Below are 13,091 nucleotides of genomic sequence, written 5' to 3' on the forward strand. Positions count from 1 at the left end.
TACAGGGTCATTTACACAGAAGTGATAAAAGGCTATACAGAATCTGGCCAAACACAGTTTTGAGTAGTCATTGTAAGGGCTTGAGGACATAGAAACTCACGCTAAAACTGGAGCCGAGTAGTTCCAGACTGAGTCAGATAAAACAAGCCCTGGGATCCCAGAGACTGAGGAGAGAAGATGAGAAATGGCAGGCTCTGTGTGGAGGTGTGGGTTTTTTTTTTTTTTTTTTTTTTTTTTAAGATTTATTTATTTATTATATGTAAGTACACTGTAGCTGTCTTCAGACACTCCAGAAGAGGGAGTCAGATCTTGTTACAGATGGTTGTGAGCCACCATGTGGTTGCTGGGATTTGAACTCTGGACCTTTGGAAGAGCAGTCGGGTGCTCTTACCCACTGAGCCATCTCACCAGCCCGGAGGTGTGGTTTTTAAGAAGCTTTGTCTATGTAGTAGGAAAAATTTATCTCTCCCAATGTCCTGTGGCTTAGTCAAGTAGATTTTTGGCCTTATAAGTACAGAAGTGTTACAGAAGCAATCACGGAGTGAGACACATTTCATTTACCATTTAGTTAGGCAGAAGGTTCTAGGAACAAATTAATAAATTGTACAGAATGTAAACATAGGTGAAATTCTACAGAGCTGTGCTGTAAGCTTCTATTCACTTACAGTCCAACTTGTGAGCTATCTTGGTGTGAAGACAAAATAAGATCCCATATACAAGACTCTCAGTGTGGTACCTGCTGGCACTCACTCTGTAATATCATGCAAACATTTGTTATGGGCTGCTAATTCGTTACTGCTCAGGGATGTGTAGTCATAGCTTATCTAAACTAAAACAGCATTTCTGTACCACAGTTAATATTTTTCAGTTACTTATTATTGTGTAACAAATCACCCAACCCCGTAGTTGGCACTAATTTGTGGCTATGTAATGTGGGCAGGATTCGGTGAAACAGCTCATCTTTACCTCAGATGGCATTAGTGAAGGTGCTTCCAAAGACCAGTCAGAGTATAGGTGATGAATGAAATTATCTGCTGGATTACTCAATACCCTGTCTGGCACTTGATTCTTGCTACTGGGCCAGTTAGCTCTCTTCTATGTGGATTTTGCTGCATTCCAACTATGCTGAAGACAACTTTTCCCCTAACCCCACATCCCCCAGAAGGTTCAGAAGTCTAAAAGAATAGATAAGTAAATGGAGTTTTCATTGTGATTCTGCCATTTACTGTGTTGCTTACAACAAGCTCCTCCTCCCCCCTCTAAATCTCAGTTCTCAAATTTTATAAGTCAGGACTTATTTTCAAGTGCCCAGAAGATGCTGAGGCAAAAATTAGAGTGGACATAATTTATTTGAGAGTTATTTCTAGCACATATCAGAGAGAAGCTGGGAAGAGATACAGGGAAAGAAGCCAGGAGATGGTGCTTAACCAAGAGGATACCACAGTCAGAAACTGGAGCTTAAAGGACACCCCAGAGTTACCTCCTGGATGCGCAAAGAGAGCCTGGGTATTTCCATGTCAGCTCAGGTCAGTCATTGCTTGAAGACTAGGAGAATTAATAACTCAGTACTATTGGCCTGCAAATTCCAGGTGGGCTTGAAAAATCTAGAAGCAGAGGTGAGACGCTGATGGAATAAAACTCAGCAGGCTTGCATTGAAAGCAGTGAGCTCTGAACGGATGTGAGCATTCTTTACTGAATAATATTTTTTTTTCTAAAGGCTATCGAGTAATTAAACGAGATAGCATTAAAAAAGAAAATGAAAAATCCATTCCTGATGTGAAAGTACTCCTGGTGCTTTAGTATTCTTCACAACAGCACTTAGAGGAGAGCCTATGGGTTCAGGAGCTTTTCTAACGCTGCCTGCCTAGCAGATGCCGCTTAGCTGTGTAAAGGCAGTCTTAACAGAATGGTGTTGTGGTAAGTGGGTTAGCTGCCTCAGTGGATTTCAGGACTGATCCATAGACGCCTCACTGATGGCCACCTTTAGATGCTCCTCGGGGTTTCCTTGACAGTCTCACCTGCTTAGGATGCCCCCCCCCCTTTTTTTTCTCCAGCTTCTACTCCATCCTTCACTGTGCTTTCTGGGACTTAAGGTCTGGGGTTACAGCCCGTGAACGGCTGGCTGCAAACCTAACACTAAGATCACTGCGTTCCTAAGTTGGTAGTCATTTGATTGTTTTTTAATGGAGGCGTGAAACAGTACAATATTTAGGAAGGTTTTGTAGTGCAAGCTCGGATGACAGGACAGATGGAAAAGCAAGATTCCCCACCCACCCATCACCCGTGTATGCATGAGCATGTATGTCTTGAAGTTATTGCAACTGTCCATTTTGAGTCATTCGAGGTTACAGATCTGTCTTGACACCAAATTCAAAGAATATGAAAGAAGGGGCAGATGAGAAAGGGACAAAGCGAGACCCCTCATTACAAAATAAGCAGTGGCTTCTTGTCTAAAGGCTCAGGTCCTAGTTCAGGCAGCCTCTGACAGCTTGGCAATTTCCCGGGAGTGAAAGATTGGAGGCTGCACCTCAGAGGATTTCGGCTCAGACCCAGACACGGCGCCTCCAACAGGGTAAGCGTGCCAATCCTGTTCTCTTCGGTAGCAGGAAAACGCGGGAGAGGCTAGCTAGCATCCTTGCCCGGGGCTGCCGTAGGTGCGATGCTAAGTACCACCAGCTGCGGGCACCCAGGCGGAGCCATTGCCTCCTTTATCGCATAGGCCGTGAAAGTCGTGCACAGACAGACCCCCACGGCGTCTGGGCGCCGGGGTTTCCCCGCAGCACTAACTGGGTCCCTCCAGCCCCGCGCTGTTGCTGGGGCCCGGGCACCGCCCTCTTTCACTACCGGCCAATGGCGACGCGGCAGGAGCACCGCCCAGCTACAGCGCAGACCAATGGCGACGCAGAAAGGGCAACGCCCAGCTCCCCCGTGGGCCAATGGTAGTGTGCCTCGGAGCCCGGGCTGCCCCAGCCAGGCGAGGAGGCGGCCGGGCGGCCGCTGGCTCCGCCCCGCTCCCCTCTGACCCGGTGTCTAGTCGCTCTGTCTTCCTGTTCTAAACCACGTGGACGCGTCGGGGGCTGCCGTGGTCCCGGTCGCGCTCCCCGCTCCCGGGCCTCTGCGGACGGCGCGCACATGGCGACCCAGGCGCACTCGCTCAGCTACGCGGGGTGTAACTTCTTGCGCCAGCGGCTGGTCCTGTCCACCCTGAGCGGGCGACCGGTCAAGATCCGCAGGATTCGCGCCAGGGACGACAACCCGGGCCTCCGAGGTGACTTGGGAGGGGGCGCGAGGAGGGGGCACCCGGGGTCGTAGCCCGGAGTGGCCACTGGGCGCGTGGGAGGGATGGTGGTCGGGCGGCGCGGGAGGCAGATCTGTCCGCGAGCTGCGCCACGCGTGGAAGGATGCCCTGCGGCTCCTGGGCACGGGTAGTAAACAGCTGCACGTTTTCTTGGCTAGCTTGTTGCTACGAATCGTAGGCATCGCCCACTCGCTTCCCTCTCTTGAGTCTCTTGCTTTCGCCATAAACCTCCCAGGAGAAAAACAGTTTATGGGACCAGCATGTAGTGATTGAGTGAATGGACGGACCGACATTAGAGAGAAAAGTACCACTGATTGGTTTCCCGATCTCATCCAAAACAGGTCTCTGAAACCGCTGCCCCGCTTGGACACCAGTTTTTGTCGCCATTATTTATCTCCTCTCTCCCCCGCCCCCTCCGCCCTGTCTTTTCGGAAGTGTATTATAAAATTTTATTTTTAAATGATGCGCTTGTTTCTATTAGTCACCGATGTGCGCAGTAGCGAAGCTTTGTAATAGGGTTTTGTTTTGTTTTGTTATTTTGAACCGGAGTCTCATGTTGCCCAGGTTGACTTCAAACTATGTATGTAACTGAGGATGCCCTTCAAGTCCTGTTCCTTCTACCTCCAATCCCAGAGTGCTGGGATGACAGGCCTGCTCCAGAACGCTCAGCCAAGATAGTTTTTATGTCGTAGACCTGGTTGTCTTGACTTAAGGAAAAGAAAGGCCAAACAATAAACTGCAGGCTCCAAAGGTCTTATTGATTTATCTGTCTCACAAAGGTAGACGGATAGGTTGAACCCGTCATTTGAACCCGCGGCTCGTTAAATGGCTTTGGCTTGCACCGATTCCCCTAGAATTTAGGTGTTCAAAAGTGTCTCCTAGATCCCTTCAGATAAAGACCATTGAACCAATTAAAACGGAAAAGAGAAAAACCTGTCTGTAGCCTGAAGGTGGGGCAGGGCTGTAGTTGGTTCAGGAGACCTCCTTGGTCAGGCTGGTATGTTTATTTTTGTAGAGTTTTTTGTACCATTTCATCATGTCAGATTTTTTTTTTCCTAATAATTTCATTGCTGCCACTCTATAAAAGTTTTGTGCATGGTGATGGAAATAGGTTAGGAAAGAAAAAACCAGAAGGCTTGGTAAGGGAGTGACTAAAGGCTGTCTTCCCTGCACTGCTGGAGAGAGCACTGGGCTTGGTGACACAGCCTTGTAATTCCAGTACTCTGTCTGCTGAGGCAGGAAGATCCCAAGTTCAAGGCCAGCTTGGGCCACACAGTGAGTTTTTGTTTTAAAACAGCTGGGAAGTGGAGGCAGGTGCGTGTCTCTGAGTTAGAAGTCAGCCTGGTCAATACTTGTAAGTCCCAGCACGACCAGAGCTGCATATTCAGACCTTGTTTTTTTTTGGGGGGGGGGGGGATCGTTTAACAGAAACAAAAACTGAAAGCAGACAGTCAAAAACCTCAGAGTTGGAGGAGAGGCGACTAAATTATTTGTACTCCATTCTCTCAAACCTCTTATCCCCAAGCCCTCTTGCACCCCCAGTTTTAAATCTGGTCCTTGGGAGAATTTATTGCTTGGGCTGCTCTGTTGTGTTTCCAACCCCAGATTAGCCTGGAGACCTTGCTTCTACTCTGACCACTGGGCACAGAGCTTTGTTTTAATTAATCAGTTTAGATCAAAAGTGCTTTAGCCTGGAGACTTGGGCTTTCTTTCACAAATATGTTGCCCATAAGATAGAATTCAGAGTTGACTTGATAGGTAGGTACCTTCTAATACAGTATTTCAATGTTTCTAGGAACTCACATGTGGGTTCCTGTTTCTTTCAAAAGCAGGATTTTGCCCTTGGCATTTTTCTGAAAAGCTGGGGATTCTGGTACCTGGGGAGGTAGTACAAGCTGGTATTTTATGGGGTGCCACTGTAGAACGTAATTTGCTTTACCCCATGTCTTAGGGTTCTATTGGTGTGGTAAAACAATCTGACCAAAGGACATCTGGGGAGGGAAGGGTTTATTTCAGTTTACAGTTGTAGTTGCTCAGGAAGGGAAGTCATAGTAGGAGCCGGGAGATCAAGAACGATGCTGCTTATGGTCTTGCCCCTTTTGCTTTCTTATATTCTGCAGGACTACCTGCCCAGGGGGAGCATCATTCCCAGTGGGCAAGGAAATGTACTACGGGCTTGCCCGCATAGGCCAATCTAATGTGTGTATTTTCTGAATTGGAATTTCCTCTCCTCGGTTGACTCTGGTTTTGTGTCAAGTTAACAGCAAACCCTAACTAACACACCTTCTCAAGGCACTAATGTCACAGGGACTTACGTCACAGAGACTGACACTTGAGGTTTTATTCTGGCGTAAGGGTTTACTGTTTGGTTACTTACAGAGGGACCTCGAGTCACATCTCAACTTTAATTGGTAGGCTTAACATGCCTGTGAATACATACATAAGTTAAGTATGCAAAATATACACATATACAGAAACACATGAATGTGGATTTGGGTTCATAGTTCAGTTCTCAGTAGCATCTTCCATCACTGCCTGCCTCTTCCTGACTCAGGTTATGGAACGTGGAAAAAACTCAGAGAATACCCAGTTCAGCCTCCAGCTGGAGAGCTAGTCCCATCCTCCCAAAGGTGCTTCCTTAAAGGGAGTATGTGTGGAGGAGGCTGCCTCAGGACCGTTCAGAAGTTTATTGAGCCTCGTATTGTGCAAGGCTTTGAGGAGGGGAGTCTAGATAGATGTGGGTTGTACTTGCACTCTGGGAACTTGTCCTCTAAAGAGGAGGAACTTGAGTGGAATAGCATGGTGAGGTGACGAGGGAGTGTCTAGTGTGGTAGAGGGACTCAGCAGAAAATAACCTGGCAGTTGTAGGGAAGGCATTCTGGATGTCCTTCTGTTGTGACAGTGGGGAAGGGTGACTGAGGGTCATTACAGGTGAACGCATTCTTTTAAGCCCCTCCCACCCCCTTTAACACTTTGTGTGCGTGTCTGTGTACAAGAGCACCCCACAGTGCTCCCTCAGGCTGTCCTCTGACCCATGCATGCATCTGGTTGTATATACACACCCACCCTTACACATAAAAGAAATGTCAAAACAAAACTCATTTCTGAGCCTTGGGTTTTTCTGTTGGTAAAGTACGGTCATGGAGTACCATTGCCTGCCTTATGGGATTTCTGTGAGGACTAACTCAATCCTTAGATGTAATGAGCAGAAGGAACAGACACAAGCTGGTTTATTAAGATTCTACTGAGCACTGGGTAAAGTTGTGCTGTCTGGTGTCCCAAGTCTTTCCCTGCTGTCATTGGGAACTTTTAAATATTTAAATTATGTTGTCCTTTGAAGTTTCCCTTTTAAGTGCTGATTTCTACATATTTGCATATTATTGGTAGTTTCATCCCCTGGTAAGGTTGACAGTATTTAGAGACATTTTTTTAGATGCCGCTGGGGGAGTTATCAAGTAAGGAGAGCCCAAGAAGCTGTTAATACCCTATAATACACAGGATGGACCCCACTGTCAAGAATTTTATTTTGTTTATTAGCAATAAGTCTATTAAAGTGTCAGTACTGAGCAACTCTGTTCTAGTAGAGTTTAATAACTAAGCTTTTTTTTTCACTTAATTTTTTTATTGATTCTTCTGGAATTTTACATTTGCTCCAATCACCCTCATTTCCCAGTCCTTCCATATCCACTCTCTACCTTGTAACTTCCCCTCCCTACCCCTGCAAAAGGTAATTAAAAAGACAAACAACAACAACTTATTGACCCCACTGAGCCCTTCTATCATCACAGCGCAGCCTTCTCTCACAGGCAGCTTTCCCATCTCCAGTTCTGCTGTGTACGTTATCATTTCGCTCCGCTGTGTTTCCTGCTTCTCCATCACGAAATTTGTTTCTTGTAGTGGCATTGGAAGCTGCAGTGTGTGTCTCACACAGTACACCCTTCTGCCCAAGTAGCTTTACTTGCAAATGCTCATTACAATGAGTCCTTGGTCTGGTTCAAGGCCTCTGGCATCTGCTACACCGTGAATGCTGGACCCTCACCAAGACTCCTCTGGGATATCATGCTGTTACCCTGAGTCATGGAGGTCCTGTAGGTTTGGATCTGCAGGGCCCGCTCCTTCATGTGCTCTGACAGCTCATAGATGGGGTAGATGTTGGGGTGGGTCAACTCAAAGTCCTGGATCTGGTCATCCCACCAGCTCTCCCATGCTCACACCAATGGGGCCAGCTCTTCTGCAGTGCCCTGCAAAGGGTGGGTAAAGCTTTTCTTTATACTCCAGATTCTTAAGAATAGCAGCAGGTATTATTAAAGCAGCCCAAGGAGCTAGACATGTAGTATAGGTTCCGCTACCATAGAGAAGGCCGACTTTGAAGCCAGTCTGGGTTGCAAAGGAAGACCCTCCTTGGTTTCAGAAGTGGATGAAGACTCAGGTCATGCCCAGGCCCTGGGACTTCAGGCAAAGAAATGAATCTGTTAAATAAAACTTCCTTCTTCCTATGCAGAGAGGTTTAAATAATGGGAAGAAATTGGATACCAAGGACAGATGATCCTGGAGTAGTTCCAGTTAACTCTGTAGAGACACCTGGTATGGTGGCACACACCTGCTATAACCCCAGCACCCAAAGTGGAGGCAGGAGGTTAGCTCAAAAGCCATCCTGGGTTACACAGCGAATTTGTGTCAGCTAGGCAAAGTGGTCTTAACTCATGTCAAAGCACTAAACAGAACAAAAGCAACAAAAATACAGTCACATGCAATTTATATTTCACTCTTGAACACAACAACCAATTATACTGCCTCATTATATTCTTCATGTCAGAGAAAGTGATATTCTGTTGTTCCTGCCATTTTACTGAACGTGAAACAGCCAGGTTAGCTGAGTGATGGAGGTGATGGGGTTTACTCATGAGGGCTCCGGCCTGAAGGGCTCATTTTTCTGTTACAGACGTTGGTTATTCTCTGTTGGTATTGTAAAGTCCCAGGTATCTCCGTCCCCTCTCCCTACCCTCCCTCCTGCAGGGTTTCTCTGTGTAGTCCAGGCTGTCCTGGAACTCACTCTGTAGATCAGGCTGGCCTCAAACCCCCCAGTAGAGAGATCCAGAGCTCCACCTGCCTCAGCCTCTGGTGTGCTGGGATTAAAGCTGTGTGTGTGTGTGTGTGTGTGTGTGTGACCATGCCTGGCTTGTCCTGGGTATCTTTACCTCTGGATTTCACAAGGGCCTAAGGAGTTCACTAGGTCCAATGTAATGCGAGAGCTGCTATGGTGATACCTGGGAATATAGACTCCGTGACCATCCAATCAGATTTCGGCCTTCCTGGCCCTGTAGCACTTACGTAATCTGTATGAGGAAAGCCACTCATAGTCAGCAGTGGACTGGCACCATTCTCTTGGGACTTGAGTGGTGTGAAGCCCATTGAGAAGACTTTCTGCCTTGCTCTGAAGACATGACTCCATCAGTTTCTTACAAAGAGTATTTTCCTGCCTTAAACGATGACCCCATCCCTCCTTGGGACATTTATCCTCCTGGCACCAACCCCTCTTCTTACCTACCTCTGTCCTGTGCACACCCTGCCTCCAAGAAACTAACAAGTCAAAGGGAAGAGAGGGAGTTGCTCACACCGGCCCTCAGTACTCACACCCATTGTGTAGTCCTCATTCCTCCTCTGTCTCTGGCTCCAGTTTCCTCATTCAGAAATGTAGATGAGTGAAAATACTGTGTGTAACGTCTGTAGTCATTTGACAAGGACCCCTCACAGTGACTAGCTTTTGATACAACAGTGTTGTTCATACCTTAGCCAAAAAACATGGTATTTTAAGTGATGGGAGTTTGTTGGGACTGCATTCATAGTTAATCCTTGGCAGCATATAACTTGTAGGTTGTAGAGTGAGCATTATTGTAAGTTCTTTTTTAAAGCAAGTTTGATCCTTTTAAAAAAAATTCCTGAATATGAAAATACCACTTTCTTGTTCTCTTTTTATTTGAAGAACATCTGGCTTACTTCTAATTTTGAACTATTCTGCACAGTTGGTCGACTCTTTTGTTCTAGCTCATATGGGTGTTTTGTCTGCATGTACGTCTGTATCACTTGTGTCCCTGGTCCCTCAGAGGTCAGGAGACACATCAGACCTTCCGGAACTGGAGTTACAAATGATTTTGGGTCTTTATGTGGCTGCCAGGAATGGAACTTGGGTCCTCTGGAAGAGCAGCCAGTGCTCTTAACCACTGAGCTGGCTCTCCAGCTCACAGGCTGGTTTCTGTGAGGGCCTCAGCCTTCCTTTTTCTCGTTGTAAGTGCCTCTGATTCTTTGAGATGGTGCCAACTCTTTCCATGTGGGTACATACTACTTTATGTTCTCAACCGCAGTGTACAAGTGCTGCAGTGTCTCTCCGTCCCCGCCAGCCCTTGAAATGCTTTTCATTCTAGTCATTCTGGGTCACGTTCACGGTGCAGCCATTTTTCATTGCATTAATTTGCATATGCCACCATATATCTAATGTTTTCTGTGAAGTGTCTTCATGTCATTGCCCATTTTAAAATCTGACTGTATTTATTCTTGTGACTTTTGGGTGTAGCTCACAGGTAGAGCCCAGAATATTTGAGGTTCTGTTCTTGGCCCTCCTTCGCCGCCCTCACCCTCCCACCCCCCCACCCCCCACCCCCCACGGTCACAGAGAGGGGAAGAGATAGACAGGTCTTTGTTTCAGTGAGTTTCTCTCATTTGTTCATTTCTGCTTATATCTTTGTTATAATTTCAGTCTCTGGTTTTAGGTTTACTTTGCTTTTCTTTTTCTAGGTTCTTGCAGTGTTTAGATGGCGATGTGTCTTTTCTAATAAAAGCCTGTGGTGCACCAGCCTGCTGCGTTCAGGAGTGCTTTAGCTGTCTGTATCCCACACATTTTGATATGTCGTGTCCTGGATTTCTCTCAGCTTGGTTTGATTTAAAATCTTCCCTTTGGGGCTTACTCGTTCACCTATGGATTGGATATTCACCAGTATGTTTAATTTCCTTGTGTTTAGATTATTTCTTGCTGTCTTTGTCGTGCTGATTTTAACTTTATTGTGGTATGAGGACATCACTGATTTTAACTCTTTCAAATTTGTTGGGTTTTTACGTCTATTTTAGTATGAATTTGTGGTCACTTAGAAGAAGTGTCTATCCTGCTGTTGTTGGACAGAGACTTTCTGTTGGTTAGAGCCTCGATAATGATAGGTCAGCCCTAGTTGGGGTTGCCCCGACCAGGAGTCCTGGTGTGCAGAGCCTTGGCCCTCTCTTTAACCATCCATCTCACTTAGAATCCGGAAGACTTGGGTTTGCTGAACCCTTTCCCACTCTTCCCAGTGTAGCCATGTGAATAGATCTCTCTTTTCTGCTTTCCACTTTTAATTTCGCTCTTTTAAGTGGCTTGTTAAGGATGGGTGACTGGATTTGGCTTGAACCCCCTAGTCCAGTAACAAAGGTATCAGTACTCAGAACCTCCACAGTGCAGGGCTCGCCTTACCTCATACCAGGTGAGCCCTGCTCTGTGAGAAAGATGAAGACAGCACATTCCCGTAACTTTCAGTATTTTCTTAAAATCATTCTGTTTTATGAGGAGTTATTGTTGGTCTCTTACTGAATTTTCAAATTAAACATAGATATGTTCTGTATATAGGGAAAAAAAATCTATTGTTTTTGGAGTTCATCACTGCCTGCGTGTTTTAGCACTGATTTTTTCCATGACTAAGGAAGATTTCTCCACTCTTGGACTAAGGCTTCTATTTTAAAAACAAACCCTTTGTTAAATTTAGTAAATGCACCTTTCAAAACAGAATGTACAGCCGGGCAGTGATGGCATGCACCTTTAATCCCAGCACTTGGGAGGCAGAGGCAGGCGGATTTCTGAGTTTGAGGCCAGCTTGGTCTACAGAGTGAGTTCCAGGACAGAACCATTATGTACATCTGAATTTTATCAGGTGCTTTTCACCAGTAGACTATGTGATTTCCCCCCTTATTTATGTGTTTAGTAGTGGTATAGTTACTCTTTTCTAAATTAATTTTAATTTGTGTGCATGTTATTTTGCCTGCATGTATGTCTGTTAGGGTATCAGATCTTGCGGTGAACCTGTGTCCTCTAGAACAACATTCAGTGCTCTTAACTGCTGAGCCATCTCTCTAGCCTGTGACATAGATAAATATTTGTATGTTTCATCTTCGGTGGTTTTTTTTGTTGTTGTTTTGTTTTCTGTTTGTTATTAGAAAAGAGATTCACTCAGTCTGATTAAGGAGCATCCTTCTTATTGGAGTGGATAGTTGAAAAGTACATGATGGTATGTGTATCTATTTTCTGAGGTGCTATGGGAGTTTTGATCTGATTTTCTAAGTTATATTAACTTGTACTTGAGGTTATTTGGAAGATTGATGTTCACTATTGACTTGCAGGAACCCTCTTCTTGTGTTCTTTTTCATACTTTGGAATATGCAGTTTACCGATAATTGTGTCTTTTTCTGAATGTTGAAGAATTTTCCCAGGCCTTCACCACTATTCTTCAGTGTTGTTACATTTTCTTACTCTTTGGGTTGAATCTTTTTGTGCCTTTTGTTTTGTGATTTGTGTGCTTTCTTAATCATAAATGTAGTAATAGAGGCTAGTGTGTTACAAAAGCTCGTAAGCTTCCCTCCCTGGGGAGGGCAGAGCTCACAGCCAAGCGTGAGAACTGGAGTTTGGAATCCTGGCATTGATGGTGTTGCTTTTATCTCTTTCACAGCTTCATATAAGAAAACCCAATTACACAGAACACTTGCACGTATGAACAAAAATTGTAGTTTCATATTTATGTTATAAAAGTAATTCTTTGGGGAAACTGTTCTTATAGTTCAGAATTTAAAATAATTGGTATAGAATGCACACTTAATTCCTAGACCATAGAACATTTCCATTTTCTAGGAAGCAGTCTTCCAGACTTTTCCTTAAGCATCCAGCTCTTCTTCATCTTGCTTTTCTCCTTCTAAGACTCAGGGTGGTAACTTTTGCTTTCCTGGACCGTCTATGTACTTTCATGATGTGGGTTTTTGTTTAAGCTTTTCCTTTGTTCATAATCTAGGAAAAGTGTCCTGTCTCCTTAATAATTTATGCAGGTCAAGAAATTATAAAGTGTTATATAATTTCATATAAAGGATGTAATTTTTTTCTTAGTGACTAGACATCTCCTAAGTGAGAACTGGGAGTGCGTTTGTAATTTCTGTCTTTAGGAAAAGGACAACACCAACTTACTTAATCCTTTATTATCTTGCTTTCCAGTTATTTTCTAAAGAACTTGAAACCACATTGAATATGTTCCTTTTAACCCTTCTCTTAATATACTATGATTATTCCCTGTGTCATTGAATAATTCCTTTCAACTGTTACTTCTTTTCTTTTTTCTTTTCTAGTTTTACTGGCATCGTTTTACTCTGTAGCCCATGCTGGCTTAGAAGTCATTTCTTCCTGCCTCAGCCTCTTGAGTTCTGAGATTACAGCCATATTCTGCAGAGCTCAGGGTTTAAAACATTCCTGATGACTGGAGAGTATCACAAAATTTGATATTTTGTCAATGATGTGAATTAAAGAATGATATGAAATCATTTTTTTAACTTTTAAATTGTGTGAAAAAGTAATTGCATTTTATGTGACATTCTGTGTACTTAAAAACATATGCACATGGTTTGTTAAGGGACAGCTGACTCCATTTTGGTTCAAAGTTTAGAAAGAAGAAAGGAATTTAGAGTCTGGTTTCTAGGCTCAACTCTCTGAAACAGCCAGTGTCACTCACTAAC

General features: G+C 44.6%; 1 protein-coding gene across 1 annotated transcript in view; it reads left to right on the forward strand.

Annotated features, from left to right (window-relative positions):
• The first annotated feature begins 3,059 nt into the window (after nt 1-3,059).
• The window catches only part of Rcl1 (RNA terminal phosphate cyclase like 1), a 40,894-nt gene continuing 30,862 nt past the window's right edge, over nt 3,060-13,091 (forward strand). The window contains exon 1 of the mRNA XM_021205945.2: nt 3,060-3,269. Within this exon, the coding sequence (XP_021061604.1) occupies nt 3,134-3,269 (136 nt within the window). The 5' untranslated portion in view covers nt 3,060-3,133. The remainder of the gene's footprint in view (nt 3,270-13,091) is intronic.

Source organism: Mus pahari, chromosome 1, assembly GCF_900095145.1.
Source record: "Mus pahari chromosome 1, PAHARI_EIJ_v1.1, whole genome shotgun sequence".
NCBI lineage: Eukaryota > Metazoa > Chordata > Mammalia > Rodentia > Muridae > Mus > Mus pahari.